Source organism: Trachypithecus francoisi, unplaced genomic scaffold (genome assembly GCF_009764315.1).
Source record: "Trachypithecus francoisi isolate TF-2019V2 unplaced genomic scaffold, Tfra_2.0 Lachesis_group16, whole genome shotgun sequence".
Taxonomy (NCBI): Eukaryota; Metazoa; Chordata; class Mammalia; order Primates; family Cercopithecidae; genus Trachypithecus; species Trachypithecus francoisi.
Window position 1 is genome coordinate 94,771,340 of NW_022681461.1, and position 25,361 is coordinate 94,796,700.

Here is a 25,361-nt window from a genome sequence, read left to right on the forward strand (position 1 = left end):
GGATGAGAGGCGTGGGAAGCGGTGAGGGTGAGAGGCGTGGGAGGGGGTGAGGGTGAGCGGCGTGGGGGAGGGGTGAGGGTGAGCGGCGTGGGGGAGGGGTGAGGCGTGGGAGGGGTGAGGCGTGGGAGGGGTGAGGCCTAGGAGGGGTGAGGGTGAGCTGCGTGGGAGGGATGAGGGTGAGCAGCATGGGAGGGGGAGAGGGTGAGCGGCGTAGGGGGTGAGGGTGAGCGGCGTGGGGGGGTGAGGGTGGGAGGTGTGAGGGTGAGCGGCGTGGGCAGGGTGAGGGTGAGCAGCGTGGGGGGGAGAGGGTGAGCGGCGTGGGCGGGGTGAGGTGAGCGGCGTGGGCGGGGTGAGAGTGAGCGGCGTGGGGGGGAGAGGGTGAGCGTCGTGGGCGGGGTGAGGGTGAGCGGCGTGGGAGGGTCAGGGTGGGCGGCGTGGGAGGGGTGTATGTGAGAAGTCTGGGAGAGGAGGCTCCCCATCAGTAGTCACAGGATGCGCATGCTGAAGCCTCAAGGAAACACCACCAGCACACCCAACAGAAGGGCTAAATAAAAAGCGGGTAAGAGCTAACACCGGCGTCCGGAGAGGACGACTCTGGTGAAGACGGGAGAAAGCCGCCTCCTGCAACACTGCTGGTGGGCGTGTGAAATGCAGCCACTCTGGAGTACAGTTCTGCAATTTCCTCATAAAACTAACCCAAAGGCCATACAACCCAGTGATTATGCTCCTGTGTATTTGACTCACAGAGGTAAATCTTATTTCCAAAATGTGCACATAAATGTTCAGAGCGGCTCTAAAGTAAAAATGCCCAGTGTCCTTCAGCAGGAGAGTGCCCACGTACAAGGCTGTCCACACCCCACAGAACACCAAAGCTTCAGCAGAGAACGGGATGGGCTAATGAGACGTAACTTGGATGGATTTTTTTTTTTTTTTTTTGAGACGGAGTCTTGCTCTGTCGCCGGGCTGGAGTGCAGTGGCCGGATCTCAGCTCACTGCAAGCTCCGCCTCCCGGGTTCATGCCATTCTCCTGCCTCAGCCTCCCGAGTAGCTGGGACTACAGACGCCCGCCACCTCGCCCGGCTAGTTTTTTTTTTTGTATTTTTTAGTAGAGACGGGGTTTCACAGTGTTCGCCAGGATGGTCTCGATCTCCTGACCTCGTGATCCGCCCGTCTCGGCCTCCCAAAGTGCTGGGATTACAGGCTTGAGCCACCGCGCCCGGCCAACTTGGATGGATTTTAAGAGAAATAAGCTGAGTGACAAAAGCTACTTTCAAAAGGTTACATACACTGTAATTCCATTTATATAAAATCAGAAATAGGCCAGACACGTTGGATCATGCCAACCTGAGGCTGACACAGGTTCAGGTCTGGTTGGCGGCTACACAGGGTGACGTCAGGGACCCTGGTGTGAAGGGTGTTCCACATCTCGACTGTGCCCTGGTGTGAAGGGGCTTCCGCAGCTCAGCTGTGCCCTGGTGTGAAGGGGGTTCTAATCACGACTGTGCCCTGGTGTGAAAGGGGTTCTAATCGCGACTGTGCCCTGGTGTGAAGGGGGTTCTAATCTCGACTGTGCCCTGGTGTGGAGGGTGTTTGGCATCTCGACTGTGCCCTGGCGTGGAGGGTGTTTGGCATCTCAACTGTGTCCTGGTGTGAAGGGGCTTCCGGATCTCGACTGTGCCCCAGTGTGAAGGGGGTTCCTCATCTCGACTATGCCCTGGTGTGAAGGGGGTTCCGCATCTCGACTGTGCCCTGGTGTGGAGGGTGTTCTAATCTCGACTGTGCCCTGGTGTGAAGGGGGTTCCTCATCTCGACTGTGCCCTGGTGTGGAGGGTGTTCGGCATCTCGACTGTGCCCTGGTGTGGAGGGTGTTTGGCATCTCGACTGTGCCCTGGTGTGAAGGGGGCTCTGGATCTTGACTGTGCCCTGGTGTGAAGGGGCTTCTGCATCTCGACTGTGCCCTGGCATGGAGGGGGTTCCGCCATCTCAACTGTGTCCTGGTGTGGCGGCTGTTCAGCATCTCAATTGTGTCCTGGTGTGAAGGGGCTTCCACATCTCGACCATGCCCTGGTGTGGAGGGTGTTCGACATCTTGACTGTGCCCTGGTGTGAAGGGGGTTCTAATATCGACTGTGCCCTGTTGTGAAGGGGGTTCCGGATCTCCACTGTGCCCTGGTGTGAAGGGGGTTCCACATCTCGACTGTGCCCTGGTGTGGAGGGTGTTCGGCATCTCGACTGTGCCCTGGCGTGAAGGGGCTTCTGCATCTCGACTGTGCCCTGGCATGGAGGGGGTTCCGCCATCTCAACTGTGTCCTGGTGTGGAGGCTGTTCAGCATCTCGACTGTGTCCTGGTGTGAAGGGGCTTCCGCATCTCGACCGTGTCCTGGTGTGAAGGGGCTTCCGCATCTCGACCATGCCCTGGTGTGGAGGGTGTTCGGCATCTTGACTGTGCCCTGGTGTGAAGGGGGTTCTAATCTCGACTCTGCCCTGTTGTGAAGGGGGTTCTGGATCTCCACTGTGCCCTGGTGTGAAGGGGGTTCCGCATCTCAACTGTGCCCTGGCGTGGAGGGGGTTCCGCATCTCGACTGTGCCCTGGTGTGAAGGGGCTTCTGCATCTCGACTATGCCCTGATGCAGAGGGCGTTCCGCTCCTCGACTGTACCCTGGTGTGAACGGAGTTTGGCATCTCAACTGTGCCCTGGTGTGGAGGGGATTCCACACCTCGACTGTGCCCTGGTGTGGAGGGGGTTCCGCACCTCGACTGTGCCCTGGTGTGAAGGGGGTTCCGCATCTCGACTGTGCCCTGGTGTGGAGGGGGTTCCACACCTCGACTGTGCCCTGGTGAGGAGGGCATTCGACATCTCGACTGTGCCCTGGTGTGAAGGGGGTTCCGCATCTCGACTGTGCCCTGGTGTGGAGGGATTTTTGCATCTCAACTGTGCCCTGGTGTGGAGGGGGTTCCGCATCTCGACTGTGCCCTGGTGTGAAGGGATTTTGGCATCTCGACTGTGCCCTGGTGTGGAGGGCATTCGACATCTCGACTGTGCCCTGGTGTGAAGGGGATTCCGCATCTCGACTGTGCCCTGGTGTGAAGGGGGTTCCAATTCTCAACTGTGCCCTGGTGTGAAGGGGGTTCCGCATCTCGACTGTGCCCTGGTGTGGAGGGAATTCTGGCATCTCGACTGTGCCCTAGTGTGAAGGCGGTTCCACTTCTCAACTGTGCCCTGGTGTGGAGGGTCTTCAGCATCTCGACTGTGCCCTGGTGTGGAGGGTGTTCCACTTCTCGACTGTGCCCTGGTGTGAAGAGGGTTCCGCATCTCGACTGTGCCCTGGTGTGAAGGCAGTTCCACTTCTCAACTGTGCCCTGGTGTGAAGGGGGTTCCGCATCTCGACTATGCCCTGGTGTGAAGGGGGTTCCGCATCTCGACTGTGCCCCGGTGTGGAGGGTCTTCGGCATCTCGACTGTGCCCTGGTGTGGAGGGTGTTCCACTTCTCGACTGTGCCCTGATGTGAAGGGGGTTCCGCATCTCGACTCTGCCCTGGTGTGAAGGCGGTTCCACTTCTCGACTGTGCCCTGGTGTGGAGGGATTTTTGCATCTCGACTGTGCCCTGGTGTGGAGGGGGTTCCGCATCTCGACTGTGCCCTGGTGTGGAGGGCATTCGACATCTCGACTGTGCCCTGGTGTGAAGGGGATTCCGCATCTAGACTGTGCCCTGGTGTGAAGGGGATTCCGCATCTCGACTATGCCCTGGTGTGAAGGGGGTTCCGCATCTCGACTATGCCCTGGTGTGGAGGGATTTTGGCATCTCGACTGTGCCCTGGTGTGAAGGCAGTTCCACTTCTCGACTGTGCCCTGGTGTGGAGCATCTTCGGCATCTCGACTGTGCCCTGGTGTGGAGGGTGTTCCACTTCTCGACTGTGCCCTGGTGTGGAGGGGGTTCCACCTCTCGACTGTGCCCTGGTGTGGAGGGTATTCTATTTCTCGACTGTGCCCTGGTGTGGAGGGGGTTCCACCTCTCGACTGTGCCCTCGTGTGGAGGAATTTTGGCATCTCGACTGTGCCCTGGTGTGGAGGGGGTTCCGCATCTCGACTGTGCCCTGGTGTGAAGGGGGTTCAGCATCTCGACTATGGTGGTGGTTCCGCACGTCCGCACACGGTAAACTGAACAGAATACCCTGCGCGTGCTGCATGTGCGCAGAGGTGATGGTGAAACTAAGTAAGCCCCAGGGACTTTACTAATGTCAGTGTCCTGGGTCTGACATTGTCCTCTAGTTATCAAAGACATCACCACTGAGGGAAGCTTGGTGAAAGGTATTTTTGCAGTTTCCTGTGACACTGTAATTATTTTTAAGATTTTCTAAAGCTTTGCCATGTAGAGAAGAATACTGCAAAAGGTTGAAGTTGGGTCAGGCCGGCCAGCCTAGGAGTGGAGAAGCCCCAAGGCTAGGGCAGTTGTCGGCACCACAAGGCGCCTGCCCTCTCTGTCCCAGGAGAGGACGCAACACCCGACAGCTGTGGGCCCCTGAGCCAGCAGTCCAGCCCCACAGCGCACCCACCATCCACTGTGGTCACTGCAGGCAGGCCACAGAAAACACACACAGCACTCACAGTCAGGCTAAGACATTATGACAGAAACAAAGGTGGAGACACCCTGTGGGGAGAAAAAAGCTAAACCTGAGAGGAAAAAACAAAAATCACAAACAGGTGGTGTCAAGTCCAAGAGAACCCCCACTTGAGGAATCAGAATTTACAACAGAGATTATAGAAGAATTATAATCAGCATCTTTTGAAAGATAAGGCAAGAGAGAATTCAGAACAGTATTTTTTAAATTAAAAGAACTAATCAGGCCGGGTGCAGTGGCTCACACCTGTAATCCCAGCACTCTGGGAGGCCGAAGTGGACGGATCACCTGAGGTCAGGAGTTCAAGATCAGCCTGGCCAACATGGTGAAACCTCGTCTCTACTAAAAATACAAACATTAGCCAGGTGTGGTGGCGTGTGCCTGTAGTCCCAGCTACTCGGGAGGCTGAGGCAGGAGAATCACTTAAACCTGGGAGGCGGGGATTATACTGGGCTGAGATTGCACCATTGCACTCCAACCTGGGTGACAGGGCGAGACTCATCTCAAAAAAAAAAAACAAACAAACAAAACAGAGAACTAATCAGAGATACTGGGCGTGAAAAAAAATACATGTCAAAATAAAATATAGCAATATATGAGATGAACAACAAGAAGGAGAAGGGCTGAGGAACCAATCAGGAAGCTGGAAACAGAGAGCTGCCCCGGGGGACAGAAGAGCCAGCCATTTAAGGGGAGCTCCATGGGAAGAAAACGGAAAGAAAAATACAGAGCATTCTTCTGGAGCTGAAGACACAGAACCTCCAAGACGGGGCTGTGAAGCCCTAAACAGTGGCTAAGAGGAAAGAGCAAATAATCTACAAAGGACAAGAAAGTGCCTTCAGAATGTTCACCAGCAATGTCAGAGAGAGAAAATTCCACGGGAATGTGATCACAAACCTGGAACTTATACCCAAATTCACATCAAACAGAGAGAGCACATTAAAAGCACTGTGCACACTTTGAAAACCTGTATCGTGTATGCACCATGTAAGAGATGGGGATGAGTCCAGCACAGTGTGTGTGAGGAGCAGCTATGCTTTGTGTGTGAAAATCAGCATGGTACGTTGGAGGGGTAGGCGTGGCCTGTGTGTGAACAGCATGGTGCGTGTGAGGGTCAGGCGAGCCGTGTGTGTGAAAATCAGCACGGTGTGAGGGGCAGGCACGCCCTGTGTGTGAAAATCAGCACGGTGCGTTTGAGGGGCAGGCACTCCCTGTGGGTGAAAATCATGGTGCATGTGAGGGGCAGGCGCTCCGTGTGTGTGAAAATCAGCAGAGTGTGTGAGGGGCAGGCACACCGTGTGTGTGAAAATCATGGTGCGTGTGAGGGGCAGGCGCTCCCTGTGTGTGAAAATCATGGTGCGTGTGAGGGGCAGGCGCTCCCTGTGTGTGAAAATCAGCACAGTGTGTGAGGGGCAGGCGCACCGTGTGTGTGAAAATCAGCACGGTGTGTGTGAGGGGCAGGCGCTCCCTGTGAAAATCAGCACAGTGTGTGAGGGGCAGGCGCTCCCTGTGTGTGAAAATCAGTACAGTGTGTGAGGGGCAGGCACACTGTGTGTGTGAAAATCAGCAGTGTGTGAGGGGCAGGCGCGCCCTGTGTGTGAAAATCAGCACGGTGCGTGTGAGGGGCAGGCGCGCCCTGTGTGTGAAAATCAGCACAGTGTGTGAGGGGCAGGCGCGCCCTGTGTGTGATAATCAGCACGGTGTGTGAGGGGCAGGTGCGCCCTGTGTGTGAAAATCAGCACGGTGTGTGTGAGGGGCAGGCGCGCCCTGTGTGTGAAAATCAGCACAGTGTGTGTGAGGGGCAGGCGCCCTGTGTGTGAAAATCAGCACGGTGTGTGTGAGGGGCAGGCACCCCCGTGTGAAAATCAGCACAGTGTGTGAGGGGCAGGTGAGCCCTGTGTGTGAAAATCAGCACAGTGTGTGTGAGGGGCAGGCGCCCTGTGTGTGAAAATCAGCACAGTGTGTGTGAGGGGCAGGCGCCCTGTGTGTGAAAATCAGCACAGTGTGTGTGAGGGGCAGGCGCCCTGTGTGTGAAAATCAGCACGGTGTGTGTGAGGGGCAGGCACCCCCGTGTGAAAATCAGCACAGTGTGTGAGGGGCAGGTGAGCCCTGTGTGTGAAAATCAGCACAGTGTGTGTGAGGGGCAGGCGCCCCGTGTGTGAAAATCAGCACAGTGTGTGTGAGGGGCAGGCGCACCCTGTGTGTGAAAATCAGCACAGTGTGTGAGGGGCAGGCGCGCCCTGTGTGTGAAAATCAGCACAGTGTGTGAGGGGCAGGCGCGCCCCGTGTGTGAAAATCAGCACAGTGTGTGAGGGGCAGGCGCGCCCCGTGTGTGAAAATCAGCACAGTGTGTGTGAGGGGCAGGCGCGCCCCGTGTGTGAAAATCAGCACAGTGTGTGAGGGGCAGGCGCGCCCTGTGTGTGAAAATCAGCACGGTGCGTGTGAGGGGCAGGCGCGCCCTGTGTGTGAAAATCAGCACAGTGTGTGAGGGGCAGGCGCGCCCTGTGTGTGAAAATCAGCACAGTGTGTGAGGGGCAGGCGCGCCCTGTGTGTGAAAATCAGCACAGTGTGTGAGGGGCAGGCGCGCCCTGTGTGTGAAGCGCTCAGGATTCAAGACCTATTCTGCTCTCAAGGTAAGCTTGAGCCCAGCAGCTCAGGGTAGGGAGGGAGACCTGGGCATGTCTCCAGGTGGCCCTTTGCCCCTCACTTCTGTCACATTCTGGCCCTAACCAAGTTCATTTCTATTCACTTCTCAATGAAACACAGTGAGTGCTGAGTCTTCCCTAGCTGGAGTTAAAGCCCCAAAGTCCAAAGCAGAAGAGTCAGTGGCCTCCTTGAAAGTATCTGACATGTTGGCCGGGCGCGGTGGCTCAAGCCTGTAATCCCAGCACTTTGGGAGGCCGAGTCGGGTGGATCACGAGGTCAGGAGATCGAGACCATCCTGGCTAACACGGTGAAACCCCGTCTCTACTAAAAAATACAAAAAACTAGCCGGGCGAGGTGGTGGGCGCCTGTAGTCCCAGCTGCTCGGGAGGCTGAGGCAGGAGAATGGCGTGAACCCGGGAGGCGGAGCTTGCAGTGAGCCGAGATCCGGCCACAGCACTCCAGCCTGGGCGACAGAGCGAGACTCCGTCTAAAAAAAAAAAAAAAAAAAAAGAAAGTATCTGACATGTTTCTACAGACGGCAACAGAATCCTGTGAGAAGAGCAAAGCCCAAGAAGGAAGCGAGGCATCACCTGGCATCACTCAGCTTTGTCACTCACGCATGAGGCATTAGGAGCGTCTCCTTTTTGTTTTTTTGTTTGTTTGTTTGTTTGTTTTTTTGAGACAGGGTCTCACTCTGCTGCCCAAGGTGGAATGCAGTGGGGTGATCTGGGCTCACTGCAGTCTCCACCTCCCACGCTCAAGCAATCCTCCCACCTCACGCTCCTGAGTAGCTGGGACTACAGGTGCGCACCACTATGCCCGGTTAATTTTTGCATTTTTTACAAAATTTTGTATTTGAGTTTTGCCACACTGCCCAGGCTGGTCTCAAAGTCCTGGGCTCAAGCAATCCACCTGCCTCAGCCTCCCAAAGTATTAGGATAACGGCCGTGAGCCACTGCACCCAGCCCTCTCCTAGCTCCTCACGGGCCCTGTCAGATAACCACTGACACTTACTGGCTTCTCCTCAATGCACCAAAGTCCATTTGCCGTTACTAAAACAAAAGAGATGGGAAAAAGGCAACAGCAAGAGAAGACACAAAATTACCAGGCCCGCGACGGACTTCGGCATGGTCTTGCGTGCCCTGTGGACCTTGACGTCAGTGCCAGGGGCGGGGGGCTTCCTGTCCTCTGTGTCAGCACTCCCCTCCCCAAGCGTGGCTGGTGGGGCGGCTGGCGTCTGGGGAAAAGCGCTTGGAGTCCTGCCTTTGCCAGCCCCTCCAGGAAGGGTTTTTGCAGCATGGCCAGGCAGCGAAGAGGCCAGAGTGCTGGTAGTCCTCAAGGGCTGGGCCTGCAGGGCCGGCTTATTTAAGATGTACCCGTTGCTGCCGATGACAGAGGTCTGCACAAAGTCATCGGCAGTGACGTGGTTTTGCTTCCCTGCTTCTGAGTCTCTTTCTGAAACCCCGTTTTCCGCTATCCGGGTTAGTGTGTTGGTGCCATCCTGGGGGTTGACCCTTGCGCTGTCCTGAGTGTGTTTTGCAGCATTTGCATGACTGCTGGCATCACTGTTTTCACAAGACCCGTTGGTCTCACCGTCCGCAGCCATGTGGGCCTCTCCTGCCTGTTTCTCTGCTGAGCCTTCATCGGCAGCCATAGGTGTCTCTGCCAACAGAGGAGAAAGGAGTGTCACAGGCTGCAGGCCCCGCTCTCCACAGCACCACCACAATTTGCTCCTCCCACCATGGCACAAAACCACCACAATGTCCTCCCACCACCACCACATCACCACAATGTCCTCCCCCCACCATGGCACCACCACAATGTCCTCCCCCCACCATGACACCACCACAATGTCCTCCTCCCACCACGACATCACCACAATGTCCACCCCCCACCACGACATCACCACAATGTCCTCCCCCTACCACGACATCACCACAATGTCCTCCTCCCACCACGGCACCACCACAATGTCCTCCCCCACCACGACACCACCACAATGTCCTCCCCCACCACGACACCAACACAATGTTCTCCCCGAACCACAATATCCTCCCCCACCACGACATCACCACAATGTCCACCCCCCACCACGACATCACCACAATGTCCTCCCCCTACCACGACATCACCACAATGTCCTCCTCCCACCACGGCACCACCACAATGTCCTCCCCCCACCACGACACCACCACAATGTCCTCCCCCCACCACGACACCAACACAATGTTCTCCCCGAACCACAATATCCTCCCCCCACCACGACATCACCACAATGTCCTCCCCCCACCACAACATCACCACAATGTCCTCCCCCCACCACAACATCAACACAATGTCCTCCCCCCACCACGACATCAGCACAATGTCCTCCCTCACCACAATATCCTCCCCCACCATGACATCACCACAATATCCTTCCCCCACCACGACATCACCACAATGTCCTCCCTCACCACGGGACCACCACAATGTCCTCCCCCCACCACAGTATCCTCCCCCCCCACGACATCACCACAATGTCCTTCTCCCATCACAACATCACCACAATGTCCTCTCCCCACCACAGTATCCTCCCCCCGCCACGACATCACCACAATGTCCTTCTCCCATCACAACATCACCACAATGTCCTCTCCCCACCACAGTATCCTCCCCCCACCACAATATCCACCCCCACCATGACATCACCACAATGTCCTCCCCCACCACGACATCACCACAATGTCCTCCCCCCACCACAACATCACCACAATGTCCTCCCTCACCGCGGGACCGCCACAATGTCCTCCCCCACCACGACATCACCACAGTATCCTCCCCCACCATGACATCACCACAATGTCCTCCCCCACCAGGACACCAACACAATGTCCTCCCCCCACCACGACATCACCACAATGTCCTCCCCCACCAGGACACCAACACAATGTCTTCCCCCCACCACGACATCACCACAGTATCCTCCCCCCACCATGACATCACCACAATATCCTCCCCCCACCAGGACACCAACACAATGTCCTCCCCCCACCACGACATCACCACAATGTCCTCCCCCACCACGACATCACCACAATGTCCTCCCCCCACCACGACATCACCACAATGTCCTCCCCCCACCACGACATCACCACAATGTCCTCCCCCCCCACAATATCCTCCCCCACCATAACATCACCACAATGTCCTCCCACCACCACAACATCACCACAATGTCCTCCCTTACCACAGGACCACCACAATGTCCTCCCCCCACCACGACATCACCACAGTATCCTCCCCCCACCACAACATCACCACAATGTCCTCCATCAGTGTCTGACATAAACAGCAGTGCAGGTGACAACAAAGGGAAAGAGGAATGTGAGGGGCGGATTGTTCCCACCTGCGTGGACACCATCATTTACTTAAAAACAGACTCAATGAGCAAGTAAAACACAAGAGCATAACCCAACTGCTGAATTTGAAATCATGTTACAAAATCAAAGACATTTCCTTATATCAACATTTCCTAGAAAATGTAAGACAGAAAGTATCATTCACAGAAGTAGGGAAAACTACAAACGGTATTAGGAAATTTGCCAAGATTACTCAAAGCCAGTGTGTTGGGGAAAAAAAAAAGTTAAACAGAGGGCATTTCATGCTCCTAAATGCATGGCATTACAAAGCTGTCAAGTCCCCTGAAATTGAATCTATAGGCTGGGTGCAGTGGCTCATGCCTGTAATCCCAGCACTTTGGGAGGCCAAGGAGGGACAATCGCTTGAACCCAGGAGTTCAGGACCCACCTGGGCAACACAGTGAGACTCTGTCTGTACCAAAAATAAAAAAATTAGCCGGGCATGGAGGTGCACACTTGTAGTCCCAGATACTCAGGAGGCTGTGGCAGGAGGATCGCTTGAGCACAGGAGGTGAAGGCTTCAGTGAGCTGATTGCACCACTGCACTCCAGCCCAGGTGACAGATCTCATTAAAAAAAAAAAAAAAAAAATATATATATATATATATATTTGAGCAAATATATATATATGAGCAAACTGAATCCAGCTTCCCTCCAACAACAACAACAACAACAAAAACTGGTGAGGAGGATTAAACACCATGAACAAGTGGGGATTTAACCCCAGAAATGCAAGGTTGGCTTAATAGCTTAATGAATTAATATGCCAAATATCAATAGAACAAAAGGACAAAACCACATAAGCATCTCATTAGACAGGAAAAAATGAACACCCCTTCATGTTCAAAACACTTAGCAAATAGTTTGCTAAGAAAAGAAAAATCCCTCAACCTGACATAGGGCATCTATGAAAAACCTACAGCTAACATCACACTTAAAGGTGAAAACCCTGGAAGCTTTCTCCCTAAGATCAGAAAGCAGACAAGGATACCCAGTCTTGCCACTTCTATTCAACCCTGTACTGGAGATTCAAAGTAGGCTCATAAGAAAGTAACACAAATAAAAGGTATACAGATTGGAATGGAAGAAACCAGATGAGCCCTAAAGATGACACAAGCTTTTATATAGAAATTCCCAAGGAAGTATAAGTTATTAGAACTAATAGACGAGGTTAGCAAGGTTACAGGATATAAGATAAATACGCAAAAATCAATTTTATTTCTTTTTTTTTTTTAAGATGAAGTCTCGCTCTGTCGCCCAGGCTGGAGAGCAATGGCATGATCTCTGCTCACCACAACCTCCGCCTCCCAGGTTCAAGTGATTCTCCTGCCTCAGCCGCACGAGTAGCTGGGATTACAGGCGCTCGCCACCACCTCAGGCTAATTTTCGTATGTTTAGTAGAGATGGGGTTTCACCATGTTGGCCAGGCTGCTCTTGAACTCCTGACCTCAGGTGATCCGCCTGCCTTGGCCTCCCAAAGTGCTGAGATTACAGGCAAGAGCCACTGTGCCCAATCAATTGTATTTCTATACAGTATCAACTATCAAAATGAAAAAGAATTTTTAAAACAATTCTATTTAAAATATCACTGAAAAATATAATACTTATGGGCCAGGCACGGTGGTTCACGCTGGTAATCCCAGCACTTTGGGAGGCCGAAGAGAGTAGACCACTTGAGCCCAGGAGTTCAAGACTAGCCTGGGCAACATAGGGAGACAGTGTCTCTTTAAAAAAAAAACCCTGGGCACAGTGGCTCATGCCTGTAATCCCAACACTTTGGGAGGCTAAGGCAGGCGGATCACAAGGTCAGGAGATCAAGACCATCCTGGCTAACACCGTGAAACCCCGTCTCTACTAAAAATGCAAAAAAATTAGCCAGGTGTGGTGGCAGGCGCCTGTAGTCCCAGCTACTCAGGAGGCTGAGGCAGGAGAATGGCGTGAACCCGGGAGGCAGAGCTTGCAGTGAGCTGAGATCACACCACTGCACTCCAGCCTGGGCAACAGAGCAAGACTGCCTCAAAAAAAAAAAAATTAGTGTGGTGTGGTGGCTCACACCTATGGTCCCAGCATACTTGGGAGGCTGAGGTGGTAGGACTGCCTGAGCCAAGGGAGATGGAGGTTAGAGTAAGCCGTGATCACACTCCAGCCTGGATTACAGAGGGAGACCCTGTCTAAAGAAAAGAAAATCGCCATCCTGGCTAACACGGTGAAACCCCGTCTCTACTAAAAAATACAAAAAACTAGCCGGGCGACGTGGCGGGCGCCTGTAGTCCCAGCTACTCAGGAGGCTGAGGCAGGAGAATGGCGTAAATCCAGGAGGCGGAGCTTGCAGTGAGCTGAGACCCGGCCACTGCACTCCAGCCTGGGCAGCAGAGCGAGACTCCGTCTCAAAAAAAAAAAAAGAAAAGAAAAGAAAAGCCTACAATAAACCTTCACATTTAAAGCCAACTGATTTTCAACGAGGGTGCAAGAACAATTCAATGGGGAAGAAAGGTATTTTCCATAAATGTTGCTGGGACAACTGATTATCAACTTGCAAAAGAATAAAGTGGGACCCCCACTTCAAACCACATAAAAAATTAACTCAAGGCCGGGCGCGGTGGCTCAAGCCTGTAATCCCAGCACTTTGGGAGGCCGAGACGGGCGGATCACGAGGTCAGGAGATCGAGACCATCCTGGCTAACACGGTGAAACCCCGTCTCTACTAAAAATTACAAAAAACTAGCCGGGCGAGGTGGTGGGCGCCTGTAGTCCCAGCTACTCGGGAGGCTGAGGCGGGAGAATGGCGTAAACCCGGGAGGCGGAGCTTGCAGTGAGCTGAGATCCGGCCACTGCACTCCAGCCTGGGCGACAGAGCGAGACTCCGTCTCAAAAAAAAAAAAAAAAAAAAAAAAAATTAACTCAAAATTGATTGAAAACCTAGATAAAAGAGATAAAACTCCAAGAAGAAAAAAAACAAATGTAAATCTTTGGGACCTTCTATTAAGTAATGATTTCTTAGGTGTTAGACCAAAAGCACCAGCAACTGAAAGGAAAAAAAAAAAAAACAGGTAAGTTGGACTGCATCAAGATTAAAAACATTTGTACTCCAAAGGACATCATCAAGAGAGGGGAAAGACAAGCCACAGACGGGAAGAAAATATCTGCAAATCCCATGGCTGATAAGGGACTTCTGCTTCTATAAAGAACTCTGAAAACTCAACAATAAAAATCAATCCAATTTGAAATCACAGGATCTGAAGAGATATTTCTCCGAAGAAGATCTAAAGGCGGTCAATAAGCACATGAAATGATGCTCAACATCACTGGCCATCAGGAAAACGCAAACCAAAATCACAATGAGATGCCACTTCACACCTGCCAGGACAGCCACAGACACTAAGAAATGATGGTGAGGACATGGAGAACCTGGAGCCCTTCACAACTGCTGCAGGGAAAGCAAGATGGGGCAGCCACTGTGGGGGTCCAGCAGTTCCCCCAGGGTGGATCAGGCCGTGGCTCAGCGGCAGTGGGTAAGGAAACGGCACAGGCAGAGCCTAAAGGGTAATGGAATAACCTGGTGCCTGTGGCAGCTGGTGTCATGTAGGAAACAAGTTCCACTAGAAAGGCTAAAGGAGGTGTGACCAGGGAGAGAAGAGGGAAGAGCCGGAGGGCACTGGAGCCAACAGAAGAAACAGTTCAAAGACACAGAAAGGACGGCAACAGGAAGGGGCCAAAGAATGGGAAGAAAACACCCAGTCAGGCTGCAGGAGGTGGATGGCACGGGAGTGGGGGCAACCCTGGAGGGTCGGCTGGGGGTGGCGGCAGAGGCAGGCAGCGGTCAGCGCAGTGCACAGCCGGTGGGTGGACGAGCACCCACAGGCAGAGAGAGGCCGTCTACGGTGAAAGGACGACACGGCGGGGACCACAGCCCACAGTCCATGGGGGGCCAGGCCTTGCTCGCTGTCGGGAGAGGGGCAGGCTCCAGCTGGGAGAGCCTCAGGCAAGTCCTGTGCCGGAGCTGCTCCCACAGCCGCCAGCCTCACGGGTCCAGCTGGAACACCGCTCTCCCTTCACTGTGGACAGCACAGCTCGTCTGGCGCCGTGGGCCCTCATTTCCTGGGGGCGCTCTTGGTGGTGCAGGCTCTACAACATCCGAACCCTGAAGACTCATGTGTGCGCCACGCCTTACAGAGGGGTGCAGCCCCGCCAACTTCCCTCACCCCAGCTCCCCTCCTCCTGACTCCCCTCACCCTGCCTCTCTGCAGACACTTGCTTCCAACCGTTCCCTCCACCTCCTGGCGACCACTGCTGTTCTCCAAGTCTCTGCCATAAAATTGGAGTCATGCAGTTTTGGCCCTTTGGGTCTGGCCTCCTTCACTTAACAAACCGTGCATAAGCTTCATCCACGGTGCGGCGTGAGTCACGCTGTGTGCTTTTCTGGGCTGCTGACCGCTGTCCCACTGTGTGGATGCACCACAATCTGTTCATCCAGCTCCTTATCAACTGAGGATGCCGGAGTGTCTCCGGTTTTTGGTGACGTGAACAATGCTGCTATAAACATTTGTGTGGTCACTCACTTTTAATTTTCTGGGTGTACTTTAAGACAAGGACATGCAGGATTTTTGCTTTTCATACTTTGACAAATGTGTTCCTTTTCCAGCAGAGCTTTTGTGTGTGTCTGTGCAACTGTGTCTATTTAGGAATGGGATATATTAGAAACTATAACATAAACCTAGGTAAAGCAAAGAAAGTCAGAAGATGGGGACAAATAAGAGAGGAAGAGCAGCAGGTTTTCTAGTCTGGAGGGAGGCGCTGCTCCTGTCCCTCGGTGCACACCGCCCTCACCTTCTCCCAGCAGCTCGGTTTTCACACAGCAATCCTGCTGAGGCTCCCCCCTCGCCGGAACTGCCTGTTAGAGAGAAACAACAGACGTCAGCCGGGTTCAGCGGGAGGCTGCTTTTCCAAATGAACATCATTTGGAAAAAGTCAAAAAATCGTTACAACATTCACTATGAGCTGCTGGACAGTCACTTACTCCTGCCAGCTGGCTACAGTCGCCTCCAGAAGAACTGACATTCAGAACACAGTCCAGGAAACTTCTCCTGTATTTCTATTTTTGGAGACAATTTTTTAACAATAAGAACACATTCGTGTATTATTTATATAATTAGATATCTGGAATATTTTGGCTCTGTTACAGGAATGTTACAATTTATTTCAAAATGCATTCTGCTGCTGACAATAACTCATATATTTCAAATGTCCAACCTCCTACAAAAAATTATAGAAATAAATAAAGAAAATTCAGTAGGAAACTTAAATCACTAAATGTTTGAGATTAAGCATCTACTATGTAGAGTTATATATTATACAAGGCCTCTTAAAAATTTTTTTTTGAGACAGAGTTCACTCTCTTGTCCAGGCTAGAGTACAGTGGCGCGATCTTGGCTCACTGCAACCTCTGCTTCCACAGTTCAAGTGATTCTCAGGCCTCAGTCACCCAAGTAGCTGGGACACAGGCGCCCGCCACCACGCCCGGCTAATTTTTGTGTTTCAGTAGAGATGGAGGTTTCGCCATGTTGGCCAGGCTGGTCTCAAACTCCTGGTCTCAAGCGATCTGCCCGCCTCAGCCTCCCAAAGTCCTGGGATGAGAGGTGTGAGTCACTGCACTTGGGTGGTACTTGGACGTAATTTTTTTTTTAACACAAAAATCCTTGCCTCCAAGAATCTTAGAGTCTGGTTGGAGAAGTGAACATAAACACAAAAAACACTCCTAGCCAGGCCCCTCTTGATGCAGAAGCAGGGCCATGGAATCCATGAGGAGACAGCAGGGAGTATGCAATTGCCCCGCCCACAGCTGGGGGCTTGGGAAGAGGGCTGCTGACCACTCTGGGCAGTCTGAGAGGCCAGACTCCAAGTGGGAACTGTCAGGCTGACACTGACAGCGTGGTGATGTGATAGTGGAGAAACCCCTCCGCTGAGGCCACTGGAAACTGGAAGTGGGCAGGAAGCCTCGGTGGCAGAGTGATAAAATAGCAACAAGTGAGCGAGGCACACCTCGGGCTCCAGGAGTCCATGACCAGACGAGGAGAGGCAGAGACCTGCCCGAGGTCTCTAGGAGCAGCCAGTCAGACAGCTGCAGGAGGCCAACCACGCCCTGTTTCCATCTTTGACTATCAACAAGTAAAAAGTGTAAGAGGTTGCAAAAACCTGGGTGTCCAGTGTCTGGATGAGAAAACGCATCAACAATGGGGCCTCTCAACAGACCCCTCCCCCCCACAAAGCAGACACTAGGCCAGCCCCTACCTGAGCCCAGATGTGGCTACTGCTTTTCAGGGCTCAGATCCCTGACCTGGGGGCCTCCGGGCTGACTTGGTAACATCTGACTTAACTGCATCACCTTCCCCAGGAGCTGGTCTTAGCAACGGTGCACAGCCCACCCCACCACGGTAAGGCAGGGAGGCTCAGGTATCCACCTCCCACCCCCTGATCTCCCACTGCCAAGCCAGGGCCAGGCAGCCCAGCTGCTCATGCCAGCCCTCAAACATGTAGGGCATGCTACCTTTTCTGGTCCATCACAGCTGTATGCCAGCCAGCTCAGCCTGCACTCTTCATACCTACCCCCAACAGGAGTTCTCCAGGGACCCCTGCAATCCTTCCAGGAGTCCAGGAGGTCAAACCTACTTTCATAATAATACTAGGACCTCAATTTTCTTTTTCACTGTGTTGATATTTGTGCAGACAGTACCCAAGCGGGGGTATCAGCCCCTTAGCACTGACCAGGTCAGGACACCAAAGTGTACACCAGCAACTGAACTCTTGACCACCAGGCCCTTGGGGGGCTCGCCTGAGAACACCCTGGATGAGGCAGTGAGATGATGGCCTCTGAGCACAGCTCTCCAGTGTTCTACATCAGAGGAAGGGGGCAGGCAGCAGGCCAGGCGCAATGGCTGGGTGGAACCCGAAGCTTTCCTCACTCATAGAGCATCTTCACTTAAAAGAACAACTGGCATGGCCGGGCGCGGTGGCTCAAGCCTGTAATCCCAGCACTTTGGGAGGCCGAGACGGGCGGATCACGAGGTCAGGAGATCGAGACCATCCTGGCTAACACGGTGAAACCCCGTCTCTACTAAAAAAAATACAAAAAACTAGCCAGGCGATGTGGCGGGTGCCTGTAGTCCCAGTTACTTGGGAGGCTGAGGCAGGAGAATGGCGTGAACCCAAAAGGCGGAGCTTGCAGTCAGCTGAGATCCGGCCACTGCACTCCAGCCTGGGCGACAGAGCGAGACTCCGTCTCAAAAAAAAAAAAAAGAACAACTGGCAGTCTATGCTACTCAGACTTGGATATGCCACTCAGGCCTGGACATGCCACGACTTGGATATGCCACTCAGGCCTGGACATGCCACTCAGGCCTGGACCTGCCATTCAGGCCTGGACATGGCACTCAGGCCTGGACATGCCACTCAGGCCTGGACTTGCCACTCAGGCCTGGATATGCCACTCAGACCTGGATACGCCACTCAGGCCTGGATACCTGGCAGCCATTTCCACAAAACAGAGTGAGCCTCAAAGAAAACAACCAGTAGTACTTGTTGCCAGTGTGAAAACTCTACCTTTTGAATTTTCGAAACACATGTAAGTGTGTATCCATCCCCATGAGCTTGAAGGTTTCCCGTAGTTATGGCTTGTCTTATTACATGAGAGGTATCATGAGTGACTATGATTTCTGATACCATATAATAAAATGTGTCAACATGGGGACGATCTTCATAACAAGGTGAGCCAACATTCCCCAAATGCCTAGTGCCTAATATTCAAAATCACGCATGGGCAAAAGATGCATTCAAGATGGGCTTTAACGCCACAGAGGAAGAAGGCCACTGGCACAGTTTCACCTTGTTGCGTCTTGGTGCCGTATCAAAGCAGAACAGCTGCAATTATCTGAAAAGATATCAAAATACTTCTCCCTTGCCAACCACAGTCTATGTGAGTCCAGATTTTCTCCTATCAGACAGTATCACCTCAGGCTGGGTGCAGAAGCCGATCTTAAATCCAGCTGTCTCTTGGATTAGCCAGACATGACAGAGATGGACCAACATGGAAAACAATGCCACCCAACTGAGTTTTTTCGTTCAGAAAAAGTACTTTTCACAGAAACTGCTGTTTTCCCTAACATGTAAATAAAATGCTCTATGTTTATTATTTTTAAAAAATTATGTGATTTTTAACTTTTCAGTTTCATTTCTTTTACCATATCTATCATTAGATACAACCCAATTAACGAGAGCCCTCTGGGGCCCTCAATACTTTTAAGACTAGCGCCTTGAGGCACACCAAAGACACCCTGCCTGCCACGGCACAGCTCTGCCGACAAGGTCTCCTGGCCTGAGATGAGCCCGGGTGGAGCATGGCAGGGCAGACCTCGTGAAGCTGCCGGGGTCTACAGACATTGTCGGGCATGAGCTGTGGCCCTCACATGCTGTCCCCTCCTGAAGGCACCTGCCAAATCCCACTCCATCTCACAGTCCTCATCACCACCACCAGCCACAAATCCTACCCATGAAATTAAGTTGTGTAATCTTTTGAAAAAATGTTTAAGAATGCTATGTAACACACTACCAAGTAATGTCTAGAACTATCCACTATTCTGCTGTGTGTCCAATTCAACTGCACTCAGGAATCCTCTGACAAGCGCTGACCAACAAGCCAGTCCTCACACCAGTGTTAGGTCCAGAAACACAGCACAGACGCCTCTGGCTGGTCTGTAGCATCCCCAGTGCTCCCTTCCATTAAGGGACAGCTGAGGATGGCCCAGGGCAGAGGTGAAAGGAAAAGGGGACACCAAGGAGGAGGGAGGCCCTGCAGAAGCAGAAAAAGCAGGTTCTGCAAGGCAGCGGCTCCACCCTCTCCTCCAGAACTTCTCACCGCCTCTCCTGACTTCCAGGAGGCTTTCTGGGAAGGTTTTCTCCTAGCAATGGATGCTGCTTCTGTGGCCCAGGGGCTGCCCCTAGAGGCTGAAGCATCACAGGCCGGCTTCGGAGAACAGCCCTGGGAGCAGCGCTGCCAAGTCTCCTTAGGGCTGATGGATTCTAGGAGTTTATGAAACCTCCAGATTAAGAACAAATTAGTTGGCCGGGCGCGGTGGCTCAAGCCTGTAATCCCAGCACTTTGGGAGGCCGAGACGGGCAGATCACGAGGTCAGGAGATCGAGACCATCCTGGCTAATACGGTGAAACCCCGTCTCTACTAAAAATTACAAAAAACTAGCCGGGCGACGAGGCGGGCGCCTGTAGTCCCAGCTACTCGGGAGGCTGAGACAGGAGAATGGCGTGAACCCGGGAGGCGGAGCTTGCAGTGAGCTGAGAGCTGGCCACTGCACTCCAGCCTGGGCGGCAGAGCCAGACTCCGTCTCAAAAAAAAAAAAAAAAAAAAGAACAAATTAGTTTACAATACAAATGTAAATGATAGGCTGGGCGCGCGGGCTCACACCTGCAATCTCAGCACTTTGGGAGGCCGAGGCGGGCGGATCACAAGGTCAGGAGTTTGAGACCAACATGGCAAAACCCCATCTCTACTAAAAATACAAAAATTAGCCGGGCGTGGTGGCGGGCGTCTGTAATCCCAGCTACTCGGGAGGCTGAGGCAGGAGAATCGCTTGAACCCGGGAGGCGGAGGTTGCAGTGAGCTGAGATCACGCGGTTTCACTCCAGCCTGGGCAAAAGAGCGAAACTCCGTCTCAAAAAAAAAAAAAACAAATATAAAAAATAATGTCTCAATAAAAAGGAGAGGCTGGGCGCAGGGGCTCCCGCTTATAATCCCAGCACTTTGGGAGGCCAAGGCAGGCAGATCACTGAGGTCAGGAGTTTGAGACCAGTCTGGCCAACATGGCGAAACCCCATCTCCACTAAAAGTACAAAAATTAGCCGGTCGTGGTGGCGAACACCTGTAATCCCAGCTACTTGGGAGGCTGAGGCAGGAGAATTGCTTGAACCCGGGAGGCGGAGGTTGCAATGAGCCAAGATCACACCTCTGCACTCTAACCTGGGTGACACAGCGAGACTCTGTGTCAAAAATAAATTAAAAAGGAGAGGAAGAGCTCCTATTCGTAACAGTGACAGAAATGCTGTCTCATCTCAATCATTCAGCCTAGCACACTATTCCTTCTCCTTGATCTAAGCAAAACGAAATGAATTAGTTAAAACTGTGTTTTATGTATCCTAAATCAAGACCTTTCCACTGACAACATCCACCTAGCTGGAGGGAGCCAGCCGCATGGACTCAGACCCCGCACCACAGAAGCTCCGCCCAGTCCAGGAAGCGTGGCCAGGAAATTCCAGGAAAAAATCATCTGCATTTTCCTCAGGAGCCCCAACCTGCAACTCCCCCAGACGACCCAGGATCCCACCGACACCCAGGCCAGACCAGCTCCATGCGCCCTGCCCTGCCATGGCCCCGTGTGCCATGACTGGCAGAGCCCAGCCCCGCCCCGGATGATGCCACGCCCCTAGTGACGCCCCTCCCCACCCCCCCACCCACGAGGCAGAGGAGCCCAGGCAGAGGTCAGGCGTCCAGGTCCACCCCAGGAAGAATGGCCTGGACCTTCTCCACCTCGCAATTTGGAAGTCCAGGAGAAGGAGGCATTGCTCTCCTGACAGGAGCTCCAGAGCCATGAGGAGAGGAAGGGACCGTGGGCCTCTCTTGGTCAGTACAGATGCCAGGGCAGGGCTGGTCCAGACCCCACAGACCCAAGACTGCCACAGGCCTCTAGGGCCCCAAGATCCCCCATGGCCCTCTAGGGCCATCCCCCCTCACAGCAACAAGAGACAGAGTGCAGTGCCTACTCCAAACCTACCCGGGGAGGACAGCAGACCTGGGGCTTCTCGCTCAGTCAGGAGACCCCTCCTCCCCTTCCGCATGGGCTGCACCTGCTAACCACAGAGCCAGCCCGACCTCTGCGCCCGCCGAGCAAAACGACCAGTCCGTTTCCACCTGAGCAACAGACCTTGTGTTTTTAGTGTCACAATTTGTGCACAACGTAGAGTAGACACTAGGATGGCGGGTAAGAGAACAAAACCAGTGTGTGCAAAGCATGAACAGGAAGCATGCACACATTCCAACTCTGAAACACTGGCTTCGGTACTGGCCACTTAAAAATCACATTACAACAAGTCCAGAAAAACCCAGCTCCTTGAAAGTTCTTCTTATCCTCAGTACATCTGCCCAAACTCAAGAACTTTTAGGAGATTTCATGTCCGACTTCCAAACTCAAGTTAAATGAACTCCCAGGCCGGAGCAGTGGCTCACGCCTGTAATCCCAGCATTTTGAGAGGTCAAGGCAGGAGGACTGCTTGAGCCCAGGAGTTCGAGACCAGCCTAGACAAAACAGTGAGACCCCATCTCTACAAAGAACTTTCAAAAATTAGCTAGGGGTGGTGGCACACACCTGTAGTCCCAGCTACTTGGGAGGCTGAGGTGGGAAGTTCCCTTGAACCCAGGAGGTCGAGGCTGCAGGGAGCCGTGGTTAGACCACTGCACTCCAGCCTGGGCGACAGAGGAAGACCTTGCCAAAAGAAGAAAAGAAAATAGAAAAGGGAGGGAGGGAGGGGAGAAAGAAGGGAAGGAAAGGAGGAAAGAAATAAAAGGAAGGAAGGAACAAAGAAAAGAAAGGAGGGAGGGAAGGAAAGAGAGGAAGAAAGGAAGGAAAGGGAAGAAAAGAAAGAAGGCAGGAAGGAAAGGAGGGAGGGAAGGAAGGAGGAAGGTAAATTCCCTCCCAGAGACCAGGATTTCCAGGAATTCTGATGCTTCTTTCAATTAAAGGGCCTTTTAAATACAAAATCCTAAATAAAAAGATAAAAGGATGAAAGTAAAGAGGAGAGAGGACACCAAGCAGCAATAATGAAGATTCTTGCAAACTGAACTGAAGGACCAAGACAAATGGCCAAGGGATGTACCCAAGGATACTCCTCTCTGAATAAAAATACAGAACTCATTACAGTCCTAAAACTCTGTTCTTAAATACCATTAAAAAAAAAAAAAACCACTATCTTAAATGTCCTTATTTCTTAAAATTAAAACCAACAGAAAATCCTCAGAATCTACGACCAGGGCAAGGCCAGAAGCCTCCAGTCTTGGTCCCGCTTGTTTATGAGAACCAAGTGGCCCAGTCCTTCCCTCCAAGTCCCGAGCTCGGCGAGCTCCTCCCTCCCCCACATTTCCCTACAGGCTGCGGAGCTGACGTCGTATCATAACCTCACTGTTTACAGACACAGAGTGATATGGTTTGGCTCTGTGTCCCCACGAAAATCTCATGTTGAACTGTAATCCCAAATACTGGGGGAGGGGCATGACAGGAGGTGACTGGATCACGGTGGCAGACGTCCCCCTTGCTGTTTTCATGGTAGATCTCACAAGATCTGGTTGTTGGAAAGTGTGTGGCACTTCCTCCTTTGCTCTCTCTTCATCCTGATGGTCAGGTAAGATGTGCTCGCTTCCCCTTTGCCCTCCCACCATGATTGTAAGTTTCCTGAGGCCTCCCTAGAAGCAGAAGCCTACAGAGTCCAAGGAACCATGAGCTGATCAAACCTCTTTCCTTTATAAATTACCCAGTCTTAGGTATGTCTTTATAGCAGTGTGAGAACAGACTAATAAAGAAAATTGGTACTAGAGAAGTGAGGCATTGCTATAAAGATACCGAAGCAGCTTTCAAAAGTGGGTAATGGGCAGAAGTTCGAACAGTCTGAAGGGCTCAGAAGACGACGGGAAGTTTGGAACTTCCTACAGGCTTTTTGAATGGTTTTGACCAAAATGCTGATAGTGATCTGGACAATGAAGCCCAGGCTGAGGAGGTCTCAGATGGAGATGAGGAACCTATTGGGAATGGAAGTAAAGTTCACTCTTGCCATGCTTCAGCAAAGAGACAGGCGGCACTGTGTCCCTGCTCTAGGGATCTGTGGAACTTTGAACTTGAGAGAGATGATTTAGGGTATGTGGTGGAAGAGATTCCTAAGTAGCAAAGCAGTCAAGATGTGGCCTGGCTGCTTCTAACAGTATGCACTCATGTGCATGCACGAAGAGAGTATCTGAAACTGGAACTTATATTTAAAAGGGAAGCACAGCATAAAACTGTGGAAATTTTGCAGCCCGACCATGTGGTAGGAAAAAAAGCCTGTTTTTCAGGGAAGGAGTTCAAGCCAGCTACAGAAATTTCCATGAGGAGCTCAATGTTAATAGCCAAGACAATGGGGAAAATGCCTCGGAGACCTTTGCAGCAGCCCCTCCCATCACAGGCCTGGAGGCCTAAGAAGGAAGAATGGTTTTGTGGGCCAGGCCCAGAGCCCTGCTGCTCTGTGCAACCTCAGTACATGATGTCCAGCATCACAGCCACTCCAGCTCCAGTGGTGGCTGAAAGCACCCCAGATACGTCTCAGGACACTGACCTAAAGGGTGCAAGCCGGCACCTACCAAGGCTTCTACATGGTGTTAACCCAGCGTGTGTGCACAGGGCAAGAGTTGAGGCTTGGGAGCCTCCACCTAGATTTCACAGGATGTATGGAAATCATCTATACATCCATGGTGGCACACGCCTGTAATCCCAGCTACTCAGGAGGCTGAGGCAGCAGAATCACTTGAGCCTGGGAGGCGGAGGTTGCAGTGAGCTCCACTGCACTCCAGCCTAGGTGACAGAGTGAGACTCTGTCTCCAAAAAAAACAAAACAAAACAAAAAAATGTGAGAAGGACATGAGATTTGGGAGTGGTCGGGGCAAACTTACATGGTTTGGCCAGGTGCGGTGGCTCAAGCCTGTAATCCCAGCACTTTGGGAGGCCAAGACGGGCGGATCACGAGGTCAGGAGATCGAGACCATCCTGGCTAACATGGTGAAACCCCGTCTCTACTAAAAAATACAAAAAAAAAAACTAGCCAGGTGAGGTGGCGGGCGCCTGTGGTCCCAGCTACTCGGGAGGCTGAGGCAGGAGAATGGCGTAAACCCGGGAGGCGGAGCTTGCAGTGAGCTGAGATCCGGCCACTGCACTCCAGCCCGGGCAACAGAGCGAGACTCCGTCTCAAAAAAAAAAAAAAAATTACATGGTTTGGCTCTGTGTCCCCACCCAAATCTCATGCTGAACTGTAATCCTCAGTGCTGGGGGAGGGGCCTGGTAGGAGCTGACTGGATCGCGGGGGTGGCCTTCCCCCTTGCTGTTCTCATGCTGAGTTCTCATGCTGGTTCTTATGAGACCTGGTTGTTGGAAAGTGTGCAGCACTTCTCCCTTCACGCTTCCTCTCTCCTGCCGGCCATGTGAAAATATGCTTCTCCTAGGCCTTCTGCCACGATTTTAAGTTTCTTGAGGCCTCCCCAGAAGCAGAAACCACAGAACCATGAGCCGATTAAACCTCTTTTCCGTATAAACTACCCAGCCTTGGGTATGTCTTTATAGCAATGTGAGAACGAGCCAATACACCCAGAAACCTGCCGTTTTTACAGTAAAACTAGAGCTACAACTTGTAAAGCCAGAATTGATCACAGGAACAGTTCCTTCACGGACCCACCCAGATTCTCATCAATGCCACAGCCTATAAAAAAAAATCCTAGTTAGAACAGTATCTAAGTGTCAAGCGCTGAAATGCTATGGTAGGGAGGGTGGGGTGGCACGGCAGGGGTGCAAAACCTACCCAAACCACAATCAAAATGGGTCACAATAGTAAAAAATCACGCC

At 52.5% G+C, this 25,361-nt stretch overlaps 1 protein-coding gene across 8 annotated transcripts in view; it reads right to left on the reverse strand.

Moving 5' to 3' along the window:
• EHMT1 (euchromatic histone lysine methyltransferase 1) overlaps nucleotides 1-25,361 on the reverse strand; it is a 226,360-nt gene that overhangs the window by 112,697 nt on the left and 88,302 nt on the right. For 3 of the 8 annotated variants that reach the window (XM_033238344.1, XM_033238343.1, XM_033238350.1), the window contains exons 2-4: nucleotides 15,683-15,757; nucleotides 15,493-15,556; nucleotides 8,371-8,927 (exon numbers count right to left, since the gene is read on the reverse strand). In XM_033238344.1, the coding sequence (XP_033094235.1) occupies nucleotides 8,371-8,927; nucleotides 15,493-15,556; nucleotides 15,683-15,757 (696 nt within the window). The remainder of the gene's footprint in view (nucleotides 1-8,370; nucleotides 8,928-15,492; nucleotides 15,557-15,682; nucleotides 15,758-25,361) is intronic. The other 5 variants (XM_033238346.1, XM_033238345.1, XM_033238347.1 and 2 more) reach the window with 3 other exon arrangements.